This window comes from Patella vulgata, chromosome 3 (assembly GCF_932274485.2).
Source record: "Patella vulgata chromosome 3, xgPatVulg1.2, whole genome shotgun sequence".
Lineage (NCBI taxonomy): Eukaryota > Metazoa > Mollusca > Gastropoda > Patellidae > Patella > Patella vulgata.
Window position 1 is genome coordinate 25400491 of NC_065881.2, and position 21994 is coordinate 25422484.

Sequence of the window (21994 nt, forward strand, 5' to 3'; positions counted from 1 at the left end):
TGTAAATGAAACCTTTGCATATCTATACAATGTTCCGCTAAGCGTTGTCAGTTTAAATATTATTCGCATCACTCGTCTAAAGATATGAAGGGTCATTTTCAAGATTGAAAAAGAAAATGGCGGATCCAAACCCCGTGGTAGCAAGGCGTGGAAATCTCACACTACTAGGAAATAGGTCTGACATGTGCACGCCATTTGTATTTGTATTCACTATGTGACAGTTAAGTGGGCAGATGATTCACATACAGCATAATATACCCACCCTGAAATGCGGACGCACAAAAATATTTGACTCTTGTGGTTCAACTACAAGATATAGAAAGTAAAACGGAACGGAATTAGGTCGGACATGTGTTTGGCCAGGCACATTTGTATTCACTATGAGACAGATGAGTGGGCAGATGAATCAATTACCAGAATCTTGCAGGTTTGTCTTTATGCCTTAAATGTTATATAAGTTATTAATTAGACATTAATTAACTTCCCAAGACCATAATCAACTCAATGCCAGAAGATACTCTAGATTTTGAACAGAATTAAATACGATTTCAGTGAGCTGAAAATCGTCTGTGTAGCTATTAAGCCCGTTTTTCATGTATGCGTATTTGCGGCGTTTCCGCCGGCGCAAAAACCGTTTTTAAAACCAGTTTTGTCAAATATGGTGGCCAAAGGAAGTGAAAACTGAATATATTGTTATTTGTTTTATACTATTATTAATTTGAGGGATACATAATTGAATTCTCTCAATACATCACATAATAATAATCATGTAAATGCGTACCAATTGAACACGATACAATCTGGATGTGTAAATACATTAACAAGAAGCCTGATTTGATAACATTACGCTTCATCGCAACGATCCATCCCGAAATGTGGTATCAAATTAACCAGCATGACCCCATGAATGTTTTAAGCCATCGAATTTGGGTCGCGGGCGAAAAACGCTTCGTCTCCCACATATGTTGTATCAAATTAAACCAGCGTGACCCTGTGAATGTTTTAGGTCATCAAATTTGTGGCCTCAGGCTGTTTTGGGCCCCCGGACAAATTTTGTCTCCTGACCAATTTGAGCCCAGGGCGAATTTGGGCCCTGGACAAGGTCGGGTATCCTGCTAGTATACTTATAAATATCTGACTTATTCCAGTTATTCCAGATACTGTCCATAAAATGACTGACAAGCGAGATTTCGTTGATTATGGTGTCAATGGTACTTGACAATAAGGAATATAGCTATCTCTGTCAAAACTTCAAACATTCATAACTTTGTTACAAGTACAGATAACGTAATCTGACTAAAATTGTTAATATATTCATATCATTCATTATCTATTTTTGAACTATTATAGGAAGTACATCTAGCTTCTCTAAATCACGCATATTGTACCTGAAATGTTTTAGCAGGTTTAGTAGAGGCCAAAATCTTTACACTTTTAATAGGCCATCCACTCTGACTTCACATTACACTGACTGATATAGGAGACCGGAACCTCTTTGGGAGGACACCGAATAAATACAACTAACTCAATCTTATTACACCGTGATTAGAAATATGTTACATTATTGTGTTGACAATTCTCTTTAAATGAAGGAACGACAACGAGTCATTAACCAGGGAGTTACGCTCTGATATGAGCGAATATGGAAAGGAACCGAGCTCTTTGGGATATAAACACATATTTTGCAAGAGATGAATTGAAAACTAGCTAAACAAAAAGCGATTTTTCGTACAATCAAGGGCCATTATTCAGGAATATCGACAGGAACCAAGATCTTTTTGTTATAAACATGTATATCAAGATTATCAAAATCGGATGAAAATTTTGACCTCTAGAGTACCCACAAGCTAAAAACGTGATGATTTTTCGTACAATCAGGGGCCATAATCCATGAAGTTTCGATCCGATACATGCCAATATCGAAAGGAACCGAGATCTTTTGGAGATTCGTTAAAAACGGATATGAATTGTGACGACGGACGGACGTCGCGACGACAATATACGTCCACATGAAAATGTGGGCGTATAAAAACAACAGCATTAAGAGTTACCCAGAGGTTTATTCAGATAGTTACTTGGGATTATAATAAAGGGTTCTTGGTGCCTTTCCCGTCTTCATTAGCCCAGTTCGGAGCAGAACTGTAGGACGTTAAACCCCATTTCATTTCATAGTGCCTTTCACGCAGTTTTATTTAGATGAATATATGTAGTGCTGTTATTGTAGAACATAACAACCATGCGAAAAATCCAGTGAATCCAAGACCATATTATTAACGACGGGGCTCATGTACTCTTTCTAGAACACCCGATGTCACTTATCCTATTGGTGATCACACAGCTAATCTACTTATATTGTTGGGTTGTACGGGTATATATTAAAAGAAGGTCATATATGTATTAACCAATAAAACGTTTGTGTACACAATCATCAAAACATTCAACTAAAACAACAAAAACCATAACAGAATAACACATACAATCATTACCAGAAACAAACACAGGCAACTCCATCAGGGCATTGACCTAATAAACACCTACACCATTATCGAACTAAGTCAAGGCATTGATGTAATGAAACTATACACCAAGTCTAATCACTGTCACTTAATTAGAACTAAAGTTATCGTGTCCCAAATCATCAACCAATCAAATTGCTTATCTCTGCTTACCCTAAGCAGAAAATGGTCTACTTCGAACTCCATCAGGGCATTGACCTAATAAACACCTACACCAAGTTTGAGCATTCTAGCTCAACTAGGAGAGGTATTGTGTCCCAAAAAGTGTGACTGACAAGACAGACAGACGGGCGAACGAACCCATTTTAATAGTCCTCTGCTTTCTTCGAAAGAGAGAGACAAAAAAGAGAAAGAAAACTGTTGATTGTAATAACGTGATTGTAAATTCCTAGGTCATGGTGATGTAGTGAGATCATTAACATGACATCTGCTTACTGTCGTTGATTTGTGTAAGAAGACAGGAATATTTAAAGTAGCTAAGTCTCTAACTCAGTATCATCCGAATTCTTCGACATTGAAAACACGAATTATTTGTCAATTTAAATCCACATTGATGTTGTGATCTTACCGGAAAAAAGGTGGGCTTCCAATATCCAATATTTAAGACAAGATAAACATTTTACCATTGGTATACGAATCGTGTACCATAATGCGTTTCAGCGTCATTTGTAAGAAGGGGCTCGAAGAACGAGGCTAGACATATTGCATAAGTCATGTCAAACGGTGACGCTATCTTCTTATCTAGAGAGCATGCGCAATAAATAATTTCGGTGTAGATTGGTATAACCAGTCTCTGGAAATAGCCATTCGATTCAGATTTCAGGCGTATTACGCCGAACTTAACTGATTAGAAATTACAATAAAGGCAGAAATGATTGAATGTTAATCAGTTTATATACATTCATATGGCAGTGTGAAGTTAGCTCGATTTTCGTTTTTTCGATATTGGCGAATAACGAAAAACAAGGAGAAATATCAGTTTTATGTGAATCCACTGCTCAGGCATCCTCATTTATGATATCTTTAGTTCGTTTTACAAAACTGATTTAATCAAATGTGTTTTGGAGACATTCTGCTTTTTTGAGATTCAAGTTTGAATATCTAAAAACGAGTAGCTTGTTTTTCGACATTCGCCAATATCAAAAAACAAGTAGAAAGAGTAGTTTTTATGTGAATTCACTGCTCAGGCATCCTCATTAATGATATCTTTAGTTCGCTTTACAAAACTGATTTAATCAAATGTGTTTTGGAGATATTCTGTAGATGTAATTCCTTTAAATCTGCTTTTTTGAGATTCAAGTTTGAATATCGAAAAACGAGTAGCTCGTTTTTCGACATTCGCCAGTATCAAAAAACAAGAAAAAAGAGTTTTTTTATGTGAATCCACTGCTCAGGCATCCTCTATTACGATATATTTAGTTCGTTTTACAAAACTGATTTAATCAAATGTGTTTTGCACGAGTAGCTCGTTTTTCGAGATTCGCCAATATAAAAAAAAACGAGGAGAAATATCAATTTTATGTGAATCCACTGCTCAGGCATCCTCATTTATGATATTTTTAGTTCGTTTTAGAATACTTATATAATCAAATGTGTTTTGGAGACATTCTGTATATATACATGATTAAAATCTGTATTTTTGACATTCAAGCCTGAATGCCAAAATCAAAAAACAAGAAGAAAGAGCAGTTTTTATGTGAATACATTGCTCAGGCATCCTCTATTACGATATATTTAGTTTGTTTTACAAGACTGATTTAATCAAATGTGTTTTGGAAACATTCTGTCGATGTACATCCATTAAATCTACTTTTTTGAGAAAGAGCAGTTTTATGTGAATCCACTGCTCAGGCATCCTCATTTACGATATCTTTAGTTCGTTTTAGAAAATGTATTTGTAATCAAATGTGTTTTGGAGAAATTCTGTAGATATACATCCATCAAATCTGCTTTTTGAGATTCAAGCCTCAATATCAAAAACAGGTAGAAAGAGTAGTTTTTATGTGAATCTACTGCTCAGGCATCCTCATTAATGCTATCTTTAGTTCGTTTTACAAAACTGATTTAATCAAATGTGTTTTGGAGATATTCTGTAGATGTCATTCCATTAAATCTGCTTTTTTGAAATTCAAGTTTGAATATCGAAAAACGAGTAGCTCGTTTTTCGAGATTCGCCAATATAAAAAAAACAAGGAGAAAGAGCAGTTTTTATGTGAATACACTGCTCAGGCATCCTCTATTACGATATATTTAGTTCGTTTTACAAAACTGATTTAATCAAATGTGTTTTGGAGACATTAAATCTACTTTTTTGAGATTCAAGTTTGAATATCGAAAAACGAGTAGCTCGTTTTTCGAGATTCGCCAATATCAAAAAACAAGGAGAAATATCAGTTTTATGTGAATCTACTGCTCAGGCATCCTTATTTATGATATTTTTAGTTCGTTTTAGAATACTTATATAATCAAATGTGTTTTGGAGACATTCTGTAGATATACATTAAAATCTGTATTTTTGACAATCAAGCCTGAATAGCTCGTTTTTCGAGATTCGCCAATATAAAAAAACAAGGAGAAAGAGCAGTTTTTATGTGAATACACAGCCCAGGCATCCTCTATTACGATATATTTAGTTCGTTTTACAAAACTGATTTAAACAAATGTGTTTTGGTGACATTCTGTCGATGTACATCCATTAAATCTACTTTTTTGACATTAAAGTTTGAATATCGAAAAACGAGTAGCCAATATCAAAAAACAAGGAGAAATATCAGTTTTATGTGAATCCTCTGCTCAGGCATCTTCATTTATGATATCTTTAGTTCGTTTTAGAAAACGAATTTTATCAAATGTGTTTTGGAGAAATTCTTTAGATATACATTCATCAAATCTGCTTTTTTTAGATTCAAGCCTGAATATCGAAAAACGAGTAGCTCGTTTGTCAATATTGGCTAATATCAAAAAAGCAGATTTGATGGATGTATATCTAAAGAATTTCTCCAAAACACATTTGATAAAATACGATAAAATATGAGTAGTTTTTATGTGAATCCATTGCTCAGGCATTCTCATTAATGATATATTTAGTTCGTTTTACAAAACTGATCTAATGAAATGTGTTTCGAGACCTTCTGTCGACGTACATCCATTAAATCTACTTTTTTAAGATTCAAGTTTGAATATCGAAAAACGAGTAGTTTGCTTTCCGAGATTCGCCAATATCAAAAAACAAGGAGGAATATCAGTTTTATGTGAATCCACTGCTCAGGCATCCTTATTTATGATATCTTTAGTTCGTTTTACAAAACTGATTTAATCAAATGTGTTTTGGAGACATTCTGTAGATATGCAACCATCAAATCTGCATTTTTGAGATTCGAGTTTGAATATCGAAAAACGAGTAGCTTGTTTTTCGACATTCGCCAATATCAAAAAACAAGTAGAAAGAGTAGTTTTTATGTGAATCCACTGCTCAGGCATCCTCAGTAATGATATCTTTTGTTCGCTTTACAAAACTGATTTAATCAAATGTGTTTTGGAGATAATCTGTGGATGTAATTCCATTAAATCTGCTTTTTTGAGATTCAAGTTTGAATATCGAAAAACAAGTAGTTGTTTTTCGTTATTCGCCAATATTGAAAAACGAGTAGCTCGAGTTTCGTTATTCGCCGATATCGAAAAACGAATAACGAAAATCGAGCTAACTTCACACTGCCCATTCATATTACATTATTATATGCGTTGTGACGCATTTGTGTCAATTTCTAGGTCCTAAATATTAGCGACCTAGCTCCGTTAATTAACATTTGTTATGACTTGTTAACGACATGATTAAAACCTTACTAAATATCTGATACCGAATAATAAATCTCGATGGCAATGCTTGAAGATCCGTGTTCTCAGTTGAATTTCACAAGGGTTATTGACATTGAGAATGTTTATCGTTTGATAAGTCAGTATCGGATAAGCCATTATGAGTTTCACCAGGAAAAAGAATGTAATTCTTCGCAAACTACAATATTGTGAAAGTTTAAAAATCTAAATATCAATCCAGCAATGATTCAATTCCGTTCAGTAGTTACAGAGATACGATTTTAAAATATACAAGCCAACAGTGAGGCTGGTGCCCCCCGCCGAAATCCCAAAATAAATAGATGACACATATCAATTAATCGCACATTTATTGTTTTCAAAAGTATCAAACAATCAAACTGGTTATTAACTATACACTAAGTTTCATCACTCTTTATCAGATAGAATCAAAGTTATTTTGTCCCAAAGCATCGACCAATGAAATTTCTTAGCGTTAGCTCGAAATGTTAATCCTTGAACTCAGTCAAGACATTCACCTGATGAACATCTACAATTTTGACCAATCAAATTTCTTATCGCTCCTTAGCCCAATCAGAAAATTCTCATCATCGAACTTAGTCAAGGAAATGATATAATGAATCTATACTCTCACTTAATGAAAACCAAAGTTATCGTGCCCCAAAGCATCAACCAATCAGATTGCTTATATCTGCTTACTGTTCACCCAATGAAAGCCTACACCACGTTTGAACATTCTACCTCATTTAGAAGGAGAGTAATTGTGTTCCAAAGTATCGATCAATCCAATTGCTTATGGCTCTGCTTACTCTTCGCAGAAAACGCTCACTGTCGAACTTAGTCAAGGTACTGATGTGATAAAACTATACACCAAGTGTCCCCACTCTCACTTAATTAGAACTAATGTTATCGTGTCCCAAAGCATCAACCAATCCAATTGCTTATCTCAGCTTACCCTAAGAAGAAAATTCTCATCTTCGAACTCCATCAACCGATCAAATTGCTTAACGCTCCGCTAACCCTGAGCAGAAAATGCTCGTTATCGAACTTAGTCAAGGTGTTGATGCCATGAAACTATACATCAAGTTTCATCACTCTCACTTAATTAGAACTAAAGTTATCGTGTTCCAAAGCATCAACCATCTTATCTTCGAACGTCATCAAGGCATTGACCTAATAAACACCCACTCCAAGTTTCAACATTCTAGCTCAATTAGAAGGAGAGTTATTGTTTCCCAAAAAGTGACGGATAGACAGACAGACGGACGAACTCATTTTAATAGTCCCCTGGTTTCTTCGAAAGGCGGGGGACAAAAAATGATATATACAAGCTAGCGCTATCTACGATTTTCTCTGAAGTTTTTTGATTGGCATCTTTTAATCCAACCCGAAATATTATCTACGGCAGATATTTTGATTTCCTAATTAAATGTTAAAGATACATTATGGGAGATAAGATAAAGATAGGGTGACCCACCATAAATAAATATCTCCATATATCTCGACAATTACGCCACAATATTTATATATATGCCACGCCTCAAATCAGTTTCACACAATTATAGTCACTAAATAAACGATCATGTTGTACTTAATAAGCTATGACCATTAATCATGTATAAATAATAGACTGAAAACTGGTTCCAAGAGTCGTCCATAACATCCAGACACTTTTGAGTAAAAGATAGGTTACGTGCCCTTGTTTTGAAATTAGTCTCGCTTAACCAGTCTATCGACCATTCTACGTGTGATTGACAGGTCGGGATAATCAAGACTACTTTTTTACGAAACATAACAGAAAGCTAGAACAAGAAATTGAATTTAGAAATAAGCACGTTAGGTAGCTCAACAATCGTTTTAAGAAGCTTGTAAAAGTAAAATGAAACTACTGCTAGTATCATGTTCCTGTCTAACCCGAGTGATTCAGAGATATTATTTGTACTATACCAAAAGATGCCGCTCTTAACGGTACAGTTAATGATAAAGCGATTTAAAAAATGAAACGAACGTAATTTCTAAATCTGCTGTAATAACCAAGAAGCTTAATTTTACTGCTATTCAAAATCGTCAACAATAAATTTTTTACGGCTGTAATAGTTGATAGATTTGTAGAGAATTGCACGTGCCGTGGCTATTTATAGTATCATACTGTCAGAAAGTTGGTCTCGGCACGGCGAATGTGCACGCTTCAGTGGTAGTCTCGAACTATCAGCGGTGGACTGTATTTCTGTGAGTACATGGGTCACCCTAATAAAGAGATGGCAGTTCTCGCTATAATAGTTAAAAACTAGATAGTGTAAAGGTAATTTGCTGAAAATTTCAGTCAAATTGATCCACTATGAGCCGAGAACGAAGCGGCTGAAATTTTCGCATAGTCTCGGTCACCATTACTAAAATCATTAATATAAACAGCATAGTCTCGATTATCCACTGTTTTGATTTAATTATCAATGACCGTTAAGCGGCATATAGGAATCTAATCCAGCTAACATCGAAGGCTAGCCTTGACATCGAGGGTTTATTATGGTCTGGATAAGTTAATTAATGTCTAATTGATAATTTAGATAACATTTCAGGCCTAAAGAAAGACTTGTAATAAGCAGATTTTGCTCTTGCATAATGCATATTTAAGTAATCGGTGGATTACACCGTGAAAAAGTATATATTGTCCGACAGATGCAAACAACAATCAGCGACTAATGGCCCAAGTGTTGTTCTTGTTTGGTTTTGCTTCTTTGCCACCATGCATGAAATATTTACCATGATGTATTAATTACTAATAATTAGTTAGCTAGGCGAACATCCCAAGTGTTATCTGGATACAAGCCCCCCTACAGTTATTTTGTTAAATTGTTATATATTTTCAGGTTGTACGAATGTTATTTGTGGTTGTGTTAGTATTTGCCACTCTATGGATGCCATATCGAGTCATGGTGGTCTATAACTCGTTCGCCAAACATAAATTTATGGACTTGTGGTTTCTTCTCTTTTCCCGGTCCATGATCTACATCAACAGTGCCATTAATCCAATCCTCTACAACGCCATGTCAGTCAAGTTCAGACGGGCATTCAAGAATCATTTGTGTTGTGGTAAGTATATTTATAATTTTGTGTGTTCATTTCCTATTTAGAGATTAGAATATGTGAAATGGTTGTGGTTAATGAAGGCCCCAACAGTTGGGTTGGAATACAATGTAATTTTTGTTTTTTGTGTTTTAAGAATTTAGTTTTAATCAGTGCCAGCTAAAATAAAAGCTAAACTAAAATTAAAGGTAAATGAGAATAGTAAATGAAAATAACCTCACAAAACGTGGCGCGCACAGGCGAAAATAGCCCTTGAAATACGAAACTCGCAACAATATTCGCAAACTGTCTGAAAATCAAAGAAGCAAGACACCGACGACTCATGTTTCTGTGTATACTAGACATGGCGTTTAACGCCATTATCTAGGTTAGTTAATCTGGAGAGGGTGAGAGGGTGGTCATTTATGAATTAATATGGATATTTCACCAGAATTCACATTTAGAGTTGCAATTATAGTTTTATCAAATCGTGGAGAAGCTGATGTAATAGACCAGTGCAACGAGTTGACTCTATACACTACTTGGAAAGACTCAAGTAGACCAAATAATAATAACTTTTCTCATTCCTAACTCGTTGGCGATAATGTGCTCAACCCTCTCATGAGAGAGATGCCCACAGCACTGGCAATGTGTTGAGAGGTCAATCGTCGATTAGCCATCGCCATGTTATGCACCCGGGTAATGTTTTCCTGAATGGTTACTGCCTCGATCGCTTCAATTCCGCAACCGACTTCTTAATGCCCCCGTCAGACCGGAGTGGCGTCCTTTCTGCGCTGCTGCGACCGTACAGCGACCCCAAAATGCAAACTTGAAAAAAGTCGTGTTCTTACAGCTTTTCAGGTCAGATCGCAGAACCCTGGCGTTTGTTTTGTACATGCTCAAAACAAACGCCGTGATTCGGCGACCATGGAGACCACAACACGATATCTGGCGTTTCCACCACGCTTTTACCACGCTTATGGGACCATTTTCCGTCGCCGTAGCGTCGCAGTAAGGACGCCACCCCGGTCTGACGGGGGTATTAATCTTTACCGTGGAAAAAGAAGGGGCATCAATCCTAAACTGGAGACCATGTCGGCATGTATCTGTGTTGGAATCAGTCCTTTCAATTGCGTGTCAATGATGGCTGTCTGTTACGAAGACAATAATAACAATACAATTGCATTTCTTATGTCTATGATTCATTCAATGATTGTACTTGTTGGTGACAAAAGTATGTTTCAACCCAATTGGTCTATCTGTTTGAGTTTTACAACTTTTCAGCCAGTCCTCGTATGTTAAGGTTAACTGTAATTTACATGAGACTTCATGTAATTGACGAGGTGTCGACGGATCTGTCATACACGCCGTTTAACGAATTCTTTCACAACTTGAAATAGACATATGGTTATCCACAAGGTGACTGGGTGACTTTAATTCTTCAGATCCCAGGGGACAATGGATGTAACAGACTTTCAATTAAATATAATAGTCAGAAATAGCATAAAAATGTGCAATTTGACACGTACAAATAGGCTTAAAACTTGGTTTGGTCAGGAATATATTCATCGCAGATGACTTGTTTTTATTTTCAAAAGACATTTTACACAAGTAAGTCTATAGAAAATCATCCTTCAGTATTTTGGTAAAGAAATAATCTTATTTAAGGCCCATAACAATCTATGTTTTAGGTTACTGAAGCATTAAAGCGCGATATTGTAATGTACTGAAGGCCCCTTTTCATTCAGTCACGCATTACCCTATATAAATTGTTTCAATGTTTTTAGTAATTGAGCTGGACATACACAGGACACAATTTTGTGGAATATAATTACAGTTTATACCTGAGCGACTTCGATACACTAAATCTTCCACTTCTTGCATAGAGCTGATCGTAATATATACGACATTGATCCCCTATTCATGTTTCCCATTCTGGGAATTGTATCAGACCCTTGCCTACATTGATTCTAATAGACAATAAACGTTAATATACCCGTCTTCATTTTGTAATAGATTTATGTGACTTCAGCCGTTTGCACACTGATTCAAATAAACAATACACAGAAAGAGTTTTGTGCCGATAACGTTTCTTTTTTATTATGGACTAGCCGCATATTACAAGTTAAAGTCGCATACCACCAAAGATGTAAGAAACGTAAATAACACTATGCAGGTAGTGATATGATAAATAGTCATCGACACTTGACAATGACATGCTTTGGGAGTATGTTTACAGATGAAGAACCGGGCCCGGCGGAGAAAGCTCCCCCCCCCCCCCAATAATTTGGCCGCAAGTAGACAACCCACTTTTCCAGGTAATTTCAGCCATGTAACTTTTCATTTAGATCTTAAGGCCTGATGTTAACAAAGAAAAAAGAGGCGCTAAATTCCGACTTTAACACAGAATTTAAACATATTTAATTATTATCTTTCTAGTTGCTAGTTTTTGTAATTTTATTTAAAGCAAGAAGTAGACTTTCATAAGAAAAAAACCCCTGCTATCTTTATACTGATCCCTGAAGAACCCCCCGCCCCTAGTTGGGTGGTTGCGATTAACTGATTCGTTCTTTCGGCTTAACTACCTTAAGGCTACTGACTTGGATAATATCGAAGATAAGAAGTGTCTCCCAAGAAACTTGCCAGAGAAGCCTTATTGTATTCTTAGACTAACACGGGTAGGAGACGTCATTGGTTGTCCCCAAAAAGAAAAACGCCACCTTCCAGACCAATCGACATCCCTTCACGTAGGTATGTCTAACTAGCGTTAACCCGGGATTATCCCTTATGGCTCCCATCCGTTGGGTATTGAGGTAAACCTCAAGTCGTCAGGGCCAAACCATAAGGTCTTTGATACAAATTTCACACACGAAATCGTAGAGCAACTCATGAATTAGTGTCTGTTTACCCTAGGGTAGAGTAGGTTGGAAACATTGAAGGTTGTGTTAGCGGAACCTAGTTTGTCCGTGAAAGATCTGATTTTCTTTCGAATAGGATAATATGCGGTGGAGATACGTTCATGCTGCGGTTACAGCTTATAGGCTTGACATTACGATTTCTGAGCACCTTTTTCACCTTCAGCTTTGTTATCCACCCGCAGATATTTCTGCTGGGTAATTAACGTTGTATCTATGACAGATAAGGTAATACGAAAAAAGTCGGACGGGATCGCATTTTTCTCACATTTTTTTCTTGCGTCCCGTATCTATCAAATAATTTTCTGCTATCAGTTGTGGCCAATAAAATAAAATGTGATACGTTTATGGAAACTTTAAACTGTAAATCGGTGTATGTTTCTACAATACCTAAGGATTCCTAAAACGATCAAATACCCGCAGCCTGTTTTCATTGTTTACGAATTCGTTGGCGACTTCTATCAGATCGATAGTCAGTAAGCTCTTTGTGTATGTGCAGCAGCAAGCAGTGATTTAAGCGCGCTTGATTCATCGTCGATCTCAGGTACGTTTTGCAACGGCGCAAGGCTGAAACCGATGGCATTAGTGGCAGGAATCCGCAACAGTAACTTGAGGACTTTAACTACCTCTGATACGATGATTCTCTGTGGAATAGACATTTTTCCACTAAGCCCAGAACATCCCTCCACGTAGCCTTTCCACTGTGGGCTTCCAACTGCGCTTTTACATACGTCATCTGCACCAGCAAATAGCGGGCATCGAAATCACCATCATAAGTCTTGACCGCTGTTTGAATCTCTTCTTCGATCGTGTCGCCATTTGCACCCTTTTGTAATAAATTTTCGAGGTTTTTAAGCTCTTGGTAACCAGGCTGGTCGAAACGTCGTTTGATACCCTCCTTTGCTGTTTCAAAGATTTCATTCCATATTCGGTGAAAGTGACATTCGGGCGTGGCTGGATATACTGGTCCGGCTGTGCCATACTCAAATCTACCAGGTCTTCTTTTCTATCATGGTAAAGTGGGAGTTGGAAGTCCTAGTTTTGTGGTTTCCTGACAAACGAAATTCCAAAATGCATCCCACTCAGTGTCTGATCTCATCTTTTCGAGTGCCAGTAATGTACCTTTGGCTAACTCCTGGCCATCAGACGCTGACATGTATCCATGCTGCAATGTTTTCGAAACAAACATTGTCTGTCATTTTTAGAACAAGACATGCTGCTTTCGTACAGAAATAAAACGAGAAGGTTTCCATCTGATGTTGAACTCCAATGAGTCTTGCCTTAACATCGGACTCAAGTACCCTTTCGTCTAAACATGTCTGCCATAATGATCGCAACACGTCGTAGTTATCCAAGACGCTTTGCAAGGTCTTCTTTTCTATCATGGTAAAGTGGGAGTTGGAAGTCCTAGTTTTGTGGTTTCCTGACAAACGAAATTCCAAAATGCATCCCACTCAGTGTCTGATCTCATCTTTTCGAGTGCCAGTAATGTACCTTTGGCTAACTCCTGGCCATCAGACGCTGACATGTATCCATGCTGCAATGTTTTCGAAACAAACATTGTCTGTCATTTTTAGAACAAGACATGCTGCTTTCGTACAGAAATAAAACGAGAAGGTTTCCATCTGATGTTGAACTCCAATGAGTCTTGCCTTAACATCGGACTCAAGTACCCTTTCGTCTAAACATGTCTGCCATAATGATCGCAACACGTCGTAGTTATCCAAGACGCTTTGCAAGGAATTGCCGGAAACCGTCCAGCGTGTTGGACAGAGGACTCGGAAACCTGGGGTGTCGGGAGCCAGGAGTCGTTTTAGTTTGTCCATGAGTGTGTTGCGCTTAGGAGAGTACTTAATTAACTTTGTTATTTTTGTTATTTCTTGTATAATGTCAAAAACATCCCTTGCTTCTTTGATACCTTTCATTGTATCACTTATAGCTAGCTGTAGGCTATGACCATAACAATGTGTGAAAACAGCCCTTGGTGCTTCCATTTGGATTAGCGAGGCTACCCCGGTTTTACAACCTGCCATGTTAGCAGCCTCATCATAGCACTGCCCCCTGGCGTCTGCCATTGAAAAGTTAAGTCGAAGGAGCACATCCTTTATAGCGGCCACTAACGTGTCAGACTTGATGTTATCCACATGGTACATTCCAATGAATGCTTCCTCTACCCCCAACTGGTCATTGATCCAACGGATGCAGATTACAAGCTGTAGTCCGATCGTTAATGTAAATCCGTCGGCTTTTCGGGTAGAAATCGTGGAATAAGCTTTATTTTGTAGGTTTTGATGTTTGATTACAAAAAAACAATGTTGACATTTTTTTTGAGTAGGTCTTCACAGTATGGGAGGCCATTATTTGAGGCTAGCCATTTTGCGATAATATTCCAAATTATTTTTTTTTTCACCTTATTTATAATGTTATTGACATATCAACTGTTATTTGGCAATGTATTAATATTGGCAGCATTCATGACTATATCTCAGATTGTTTTCCATCATTTCATGATGATATTTCCAAGATGGCGCCCATTTTTAGCGGGATAATCGGTTGATGTGCTGATTTCGATTAAGTAGTAGTGTTTGGTGTCAATATATATGTTTTCGGGGTCACAAATGACATTCCTGACATTAACAACTTTGTAAAATGATCACATGTTCATATACTTAGCATATTACCAAGATGGCGGGCATTTTTGGCGGGAAAATGAGACGATGTGCAGATTTTGATTAAGTGGGCGTGTTTGGTGTCAATATATATGTTTACGGGGACGCAGAATCAATTTCTGACATTTACAACCTTGTAAAATGATCACATGTTTACATATTTAGTATATTTCCAATATTGCTGCCACTTGTGGCGGGAAAATCGGACGATGGGTTGATTTCGATTAAGTAGTCGTCTTTGGTGACAATATATATGTTTTCGGGGAGGCAGATTCGATTTCTGTCATATACAACTACGTAAAATGGTCGTATGTTCACCAATTTAGCATATTTCCAAGATGGTGGAAATTTTACTAAACACATTATTAGCATTTATTTATCATCGATTTTCCTGGGAAAGTAAAGCCTATTCCTGGCATAAAGGCAAAAAGAGCATAGCGGCAGCATAGTGCTTACGCCACGTGCCCATCATGCGCCTGCAACGACCACACCAAGCGCTTACTACAATATCTTTCTACGCTCATAGCCAAGATCTGGCTGCGCGAAAAGTGTTCCCACCATGATCTCGCGGTTACCAGTCAGACCGGGATACTTTCTCACCATACACCAGTGACATGCCTACCAGGCGTAAGGCGTTCTCTCGTCACGCTTATAGAGACTGTGCCATGCTCACCCGTCCTCATTCACTTTCAAAGCAGAAAACAACCAACAGTCAAGCAATCAAGAACATTTCATAGTTTTCTTGAGGTTTCCTCTTTGGGTGCTAGACTGGAGCTGATGTACGAGGCTCAGTATCTTCCCTATATATACATAAAGGTCGTAACAGCATAGCAAGCATATGGCCAGGAGCTTCGTTCCAGCCTGGCAGCAACGTGGATGATAGTGGTGGGGACGTGGCTGTAAATGAAATACTTGCTAAGAAGCCCTCATAGCATAGATTATGTTATCAACTGACTTCCAAGATGATTGTAGAACGAACATGTGGAGTTCAACTACAACATTGTTGGATAATATACCTAATGGGTAAACTCGGCACAGGCTTCCAGGAACATGCTACAAGCTTATACATAGCAGAATTGGATTCAGAAACCTTTACAGTATAATGTGTTTAGAAAACGTTCTGCCACAAACAAAAATATGCTGAATGTGTGAACATACCACCATTTCACGCAGTTGTAAATGGCAGAAATCGAATCTGCGCCCCCGAAAAACAAATATTGACACAAAAACGCGACTACGTAAACGGAATCAGCACATCGTCCCATTTTCCCGCCCGACATGAAAGCCATGTTGGAAATATGCTAAATATGTGAACATGTGGTAATTTTACACAGTTGTAAACGGCAAAAATGGAATCTGCTCCCCAAAAAATATATCCTGGTACTATAGACGACTACTTATTCAATATCCGCACATCGTTCCATCTTCCCGCCAAACAAATGGCCGTCATATTGTAAATGTGCAAAATAATCATTTTACACAGTTGTTACTAACCGAAATGGCTTCTGTGTCCTTGAAAACATATATATTGACACCAACGACGACTACTTAATCAATATCAGCACATGGTCCTATTTTCCCGCCAAAAATGACCGCCATCTTGGAAATATGCTAAGTATATGAACATGTGATCATTTTACAAGGTTGTAAATGTCAGGAATGGAATCTGTGGCCATGAAAACATATATATTGACACCAAGCACTACTACTTAATCGAAATCAGCACATCGTCCGATTTTCCGCCAAAAATGGTCGCCATCTTGGAAATATCATACTGAAATGATGGAAAACAATCTGAAGTATAGTCATGAACCCTGTCAATATTAATACATTGCCAAATCACAGTTGATATGTCGATAACATTATAAATAAGGTGAAAATAATAAAATAAGTTGGAATATTATCGCAAAATGGCTACCCTCAAATAATGACCTCCCATACCATGAATACCTACTCAGAAAAAAATGTCAACATTATTTTTTTGTAATCAAACATCAAAACCTACAAAATAAAGCTTATTCCATGATTTCTACCCGAAAAACCGACGGATGGGAATTAGGTAACAAACCGAATCCGACTACTGCTCTTTGTTTGAAACATCAACAGCCTCATCACCCATGATTGTATACCATACACCTTAAAACGCCGAGTGCCATAATTTGAAGTTGCTCGTTTTGAATATCTTTTGAAATGTAAGTATCGGTAGGTTTTTTCAACCAATCCTGAACACTTTGATCCGTCTGTTCATGGAGTTTTAGTAATTGCCAAAGATTGCTTTCCTGGTCGTCGTCGCCCCTTAACGGTAGACCCTGGCGCGCTAAAAAAAAAAAGTACATTACCAAGAATTTTGAGGAGCCCTGTGACAAACTTTTTTGGTGTTCATCAAACTTTTCAATCGCCTTTATCCAATTACCGAACCCTGTCTTTAAGAACCTATCATCCTTTTTAGTACAGCCTAGAAGAGGTGATTTGATGCAGCGGTAGCAGATGACCATATCAGCCATTTCGCAGTAGTGTAACCACGGATACTTCTTGAACCGAGATGGTACAAAAGCTCTATACTAGCTTCCAAACTGGTGTTTCGGAAATGTCCTGTCAAATGGTTGATGAAGCGGAGAGGATAGAAATGTTACTGGTATCACTTCGGTTGTATTCCCATCGTCTTTGCGCCCTTCTGCCAACACTGGTATCTCTAAATCAACCGACAACTCGGCGTTGTCAGTGTATACGGCTGATGTGGATTCGACTAAACAGGACGTCCCTTCAGCATGAACAGGAGATGCGTTAGTTACAGGTTTAGGTTGAAAGAACATTCTCATTGATAACTGTTTTTTTCGAGCTACTTGTACATCTTTTGGTTCTGAATTGTGGCGCTTACTCTGTTTCGCCCCTTTGGCCACAGTCCTTTCCTCGTCATAAGTAGCCATCATGACACAAGCACTGCCTCGATGGCGATACTATATATAATCAACTGTATGAGTGTGGAATTGGTCAGTGATGCAGGACGGACGGCCTAACAAGGACAGCTGTCTAGTCATTCGGATGGGACGAAAAACCGAGGTCCCGTGTACTCATTGGCGGGCACGTAAAAAATCCCTTGACAGTTGGAATTCGATATAAGAGTAGGCCGTAGTCCCGCTGTCCAGGCAAAAATTTCCTTCATAGCACACTGTATGACGTATGTCCGTCTTCATTAGCCCAATTCGGAGCAGAACAGTAGGACGTTAACCCCATTTCTTTTTATTTTTCATTTCATTTCGTCATATAATCTGTAATTACAGTAACGGATTCAGTCGTACAAAATCATAGAAACGACCACAAAAGATTTTTATGTGATGTAAATCAAACATTAAAACCTTTTCATTACTTGATTCTCGACGGGATTCTTTTCAGTGATTTTTTTTTATCTTTTTTTCTTCAGAATTCGGTATTAGTTCTTGCATTATCAACTGATTTTTTTGGTAAAGTCTAGGAATAACTGATGTTATTTCGTGGGGATTAAATAGTTGAACATGGTCAGATTAGAAAGCTCGTGTAGTTTTCATTCATTTCAGTTCTCAGGTCACATCACACTTTTTAGCCTTTAAAGCTGTACACCATGGATAATCGGGGCTGTAATTAGTGCCGTCCATTCAGTCTGAGCTATTTGTAATTATTTGATCTACATATAACGACCAAAAATAACAGCATAAGATTTACATATATATTTATAAAACCATATACCGTGTATATTGTACACAATCAAACCCATCATCTTTATAACTTCAGATGTGGTTTACTGTGGTCTATTGATTTCACACCACTATCTTCATAGTGATAACAGTTATAAATACTCTTAAAAAAAAGTGGGGGATATTGAAATGCAAATACCTATGCAGGTTGTGATATGATAAATAGTCATGGACACTTGGCATGCTTTGAGAGTATGTTCACAGATGAAGAACTTATCGCTCCAATGGCAATAGAACCACTCAGCTGCATGTGCGACACGCAATAGCGCCATACACGTGGGTGGTTCATTGTCAAATTTGACACTTGAAGGAAGGGTTGATGAAAACTGCCGCTTGCTGGTTTATCCTATCCATGTTTGCTTTCCTATCGGTTCCTGCATAAAATTTACTGTTTAGCATATCTTTGCGTTAGTGTGTTACGTTTTATTTGATCGGGAGACGTGTTCGTCGACGTCAACGTCAACCGACAACACTGCAAGGATTGGCCATGGCACTGCAAGAGGAGTGGGTCAGATTGCCCCAAATCGTGATTGGGCGGTTGATTAGGAGCATGCCACGACGAATTGCTGAATGTTTGGGGATTGGTGGAGCAATTACTCATTATTAAGACAAAAATCAAAAACGTCAATTTTCACTTTTAACGGTGTATCTCTTTGCGGGTGAAATGGGGCCGTCAGATAAGCCGCCCATATGAACTGTTTATGTTCATGTGTAGGCAATTGGCCTGTTATTAACATACACTGGTTACCTCTAATAAACACAGCAGTGCATTTCCGCAGTTTTGTATCGTTTCTGAATACCCCCTACTTTTTTTTGAAGAGTATATATTTTTTTATATTATACAAGTCCGACCATTCTACACGAATGTCTTCCCTTATTCAAATATGATTTTAATTACATACTTTTGACGTTTCAATTATATGTGAACGATTTGGCTTTAAGATTTTAAGATTTTAATACCAAGACCGATATTCGATTCTAGAACCCGTTTGATCTTTGAAACGAGGAAGACGCTCTGGTTACCTATGTTTTGTTTAGTCAAGGGTTTGAAATGTGATATGTTTCTTTCAATTATACGTTTGGAGTTACTAGGTAATAGCAGCCATTGTTATCTTTATTTTTTATTCACAACAATGTCACGGACTTCCTTTATTTGTCATCAGATTTGATCTGGTAGACTCTACGTTTTTGGCAACTCTTTACACAAAACACCCATAAATTCAATCTGGTCACAGTCTACTTCGTCAAGAGCATTTCTTTTATTGGCTTTTTTCTTAAACATACATTATGCAAGAGCTAAATCTCCTTATTGCAAGTCTTTATTTAGGCTTCAGATGTTATAGAAATTATTAATAAATCTTTATTTACTCGAAATCGAAAAGCTCAAAATCAACTCTGTAGACCCACGGAGGGCTTGGATACAGTTCAGATTTAAACAGTCATCCATTTAAAATTAAATCAATAAATAGCGGACCAAGCTAACGTTTACCATTAGTCGCTGGTGTCACTACCGAAAACTGGTAATGCAAGGCCTGCTAATTGAGCATGTTACTTGATAATCAAGAATATGTAGGTGGAGTTATCGTCTGTCAATCAAATGATCGCCAATTCTCACTGACGGTGCAAACACAATTGATGCCTATTTCTAGTCCAAACTTCCAACAGTGACAATTCCGTTCAAAACAAAGTAATTTGACTGAAATTTTCCACATTTTCTTTTTTTTATCATCTATATTTGAATTATTATAGCAAGAATGGCCAACTCTTTATAAAACTCTTAACTTATGTTTCTTTAAGTCATGAAATATAGATGGAACTCATATTCAATTGAGAAACTATTTTAAAAGCTATCATTATATTATTAACAAAGGGCGTCGCCATTTGCTGGGTTACAGTAGAGACAAAGACATTTAACAACTAAATTGATAACTGCGCTAGGATCGATAGTATTTTATTTAATTCAAAGTCTCACATAATACCAAACCGCCCCCTTAAACTAATTTTAAGTGTATTGCTATGATTCTCTCTGCCTCTGACATGAACTATAGTACTACACGCTATCTCACATGTTCCAAAGCCAATATTTTCTGTTCAAATCTTAATCGCGGCACGTAACTATCTAATCACTTATTTCAATTAAATTACCGATCTTCAGGATGTAAAATGATTGAGTAAATCGAATGACAGGTTTAGAATCCCTAGGTAACGTTTCTTGATCTGGAGTTAAATCTAAAGTTTGATCTGAAATTATTCACTAATTCCGTGGGCCATCAAATAATTATTTTAATATCCATTTTCCCACACATAATGTTTACAGTGTAAACATAAGATAAATTAATAGCAGTCAAGATATTCCATTATTATAAATCTCCAAGGAGAGATGTGGGTGGGGGTACTTGACTCACTTTTATATTTCTTTAATTTGCAGAGCCAAGTTGTCAAAAACCAGAGACCTGCAGACAGGCGGCCATAGTTCGTAGTAGTGCACATGAAAGATCCTTTGGTGGTAGGAATTGGAGTGTAAACTGAAACGCCGCTATCCAGGAATATTCTCTATCTCGCATTGTACACTAAAGAACCTCACCTTTTCGTATTATCCGAACGACTATACAAGCTTTCAGTGTAATATGATAATAATATCATTTATAAACCACGTTAATACCGAAGCAAAATTCCATTAACGCTGGTAGTTTATTCCATAGAAAGGCCTAGCTTAAGAAAAGGCACGTTTTGGAAGTTTAAGTTAATGGTTGGAGATTTTAGAAGATGTTTTTCTAAGAACGGAGAATTCTGCTTGTATTATAGGGTTCAACAAGACGTTTTATATAAGATGGAGCTTCGCCGTTTAACGCTTTGGAGACGAAAAGCAGTAACTTAAACTTTGCGGAATTAGGTACCAATGTAGGAATTGCAATACAGGGGAGATGTGTTGATGTTTTCTAGTGTTAGGCGCCGTGTAGGAATTGCAATATAGAGGAGATGTGTTGATGTTTTCTAGTTTTAGTGAGGAGTCGAGCTGCTGAATTTTGAACATGTTGCAGTTTGTTAATCTGATGGTCTGGTAAGCCATGTAGTAAACCATTGTGGTAATCTAGTTTAGTTGTGATCAATGTTTCTTTATTTTCATAATTGGGATAGCGTTGAATTTTTCCGATTCCATATATATAATAGAACATCAATAGTTCGAGATTTTTTGCTCCGATTACTAACAGTTCTGTTTCATTTGGATTTAATTTTAAGAAATATTCTGTCATACACTCAAGACTTTC

General features: G+C 37.3%; 1 protein-coding gene across 1 annotated transcript in view; it reads left to right on the forward strand.

Annotated features, from left to right (window-relative positions):
* The window catches only part of LOC126814781 (thyrotropin-releasing hormone receptor), an 85218-nt gene extending 63440 nt beyond the window's left edge, over positions 1-21778 (forward strand). The window contains exons 4-6 of the mRNA XM_056099683.1: positions 6099-6124; positions 9215-9437; positions 21154-21778. Coding sequence (XP_055955658.1) covers positions 6099-6124; positions 9215-9437; positions 21154-21254 — 350 coding nt within the window. The 3' untranslated portion in view covers positions 21255-21778. The remainder of the gene's footprint in view (positions 1-6098; positions 6125-9214; positions 9438-21153) is intronic.
* The last annotated feature ends 216 nt before the right edge of the window (positions 21779-21994 follow it).